General features: G+C 42.4%; 1 protein-coding gene across 1 annotated transcript; it reads right to left on the bottom strand.

The window, feature by feature from the left end:
- Positions 1 to 209: 209 nt before the first annotated feature.
- LOC112139807 lies at positions 210 to 1,483 on the bottom strand. The gene has a single exon (XM_024262639.2). It carries the CDS (start codon positions 1,469 to 1,471, stop codon positions 827 to 829), a length of 645 nt encoding a protein of 214 aa, XP_024118407.1. The 5' UTR covers positions 1,472 to 1,483; the 3' UTR covers positions 210 to 826.
- Between the last annotated feature and the right edge of the window lie 203 nt (positions 1,484 to 1,686).

The raw sequence follows: 1,686 nt of genomic DNA, 5'->3' as shown, positions 1-1,686 counted from the left end.
AATGGTTTATTTCAAGCAATCAGGTAATAATACATGAAATAACATCACACAGTAAATCACAAGTTGCTCACTTGAAAGGGAGTGGAAGGAAGCGAACTTATATAATCCCCCTTCTCTCGACCATACCATTTTCTCTACATAAATTATCAACATGCGGTTCAGGACTTAATATCAAATATTTATACTCTACAATCATAGATTCAGGTTATTAATGAACATTAAGATCGGTGATGTAATCAAATTTCAAACATCCACAGACAAGTCATTTATATTAATCAGTACCAAAAAATCGAAATATACGATTATCATCAGGAAAACATCATCCACATCAATCAATACCAGAAGCTCAAGCACATTCAGACCATCATCACCAGAAGAAATCCCCGCACCAACCAGCATCAGAAATCCAGAGCATTACAGATGATTATCTATGATCATCTGAATATATTCCAGACCCCAGCACCGATCGATACAGAAGATCCTCCCGACGACAATGATCCGAACACACCCCAGAGCTCTGGCACCGATCAGTACAAATGACTTTCCCAGATGATAATCATTATCAGGAAGAAAAATAATCTTCATTAGTCAATGCAAAATAATTCAAAATATTCTCATTAAAAAAGACACTTTGTGCAGATTGTATTCATCAAAGAATAAAAAGAAAAAAAATTGAAAACAGGTGCAGAATCAGTGATACATCACAGTTAAGGAACAACTTTAAGGCCACATCATCGTTCTTCATTGCCATGACTGAGAGACTGTAAAGTTTTTATCATAGCAGTGTGATGGACTTAAGGGATAAGGCCCTACGAGGTGTCCATTATTAGAAATGAAATAACCTTGAAAATAGATAAAAGAAGCTGGAGAAGAGGCTAGGTAATGGGCTCCAGAAGGGGCTCAAGAAAAAGCCCCAGAGGGGACTTGAGAAATGGCTCAAGAAGTGGCTCATAGAAGAAGTTAGAGAAGAGGCTTGAGAACGGGTTAGAGAAGGGGTTAGAGAAGGGGCTCGCAGAAGCTTCGGTTTGATGATTTCAATGACTTGGATTCGACTTGGATCCCAGATGCAGTTCTCCTCCAGCCCGCTGTTCACCATCCCACAGTTGGGCGGCACCCAGGCACTGTCATACCCGTTGGAGCTCCAGGTCTGCTGCAGATGGTGGTTCTGGTATTTGATGACGATGACACGTCCTACGTTGACCTTCACTTTGATGATGACCCTGTCCTCATCTGGGTGGTCGATGGGATATCGTCTGGCCTTCTCCAGGTCCCTGCTGAGGTAGACCCCCGGACCCAACATGCCATTTGAAGACCGCCGAAAACCGTTGTTACGGATGCTGCCGGCGTTGGCCCCGGTGGTGCCGTGGTACATGACATAGGTACGACCATCTCTAGGCTTGGGTGTGTTTAGGTAAGACAACCCTTGAGGCAGAGAGGTGCTGTCAATCCTCTGAAACTGGATTCCACTCATAGTGGTCTCTGTTTCCTGGAACAAACAGAACAAAAATGGATCAAGTTACTGCAGAAGAAACAGCAAAAGTTTTGACTGAGAATCCCAGTTTTGCCAAGTTATCGTCACTGAATCCCTTATTTTGAGACAGGACTCTCTCAGAATGTCAGAAGTTACAGAGGTGTTTTAAAGTTATCTTTCTTTCTTAGAACCTGCAGTGGTGGAACATAATCTAG

Source organism: Oryzias melastigma, unplaced genomic scaffold, assembly GCF_002922805.2.
Source record: "Oryzias melastigma strain HK-1 unplaced genomic scaffold, ASM292280v2 sc04193, whole genome shotgun sequence".
NCBI lineage: Eukaryota > Metazoa > Chordata > Actinopteri > Beloniformes > Adrianichthyidae > Oryzias > Oryzias melastigma.
This window is presented reverse-complemented; position numbering and strand designations above follow the sequence as displayed.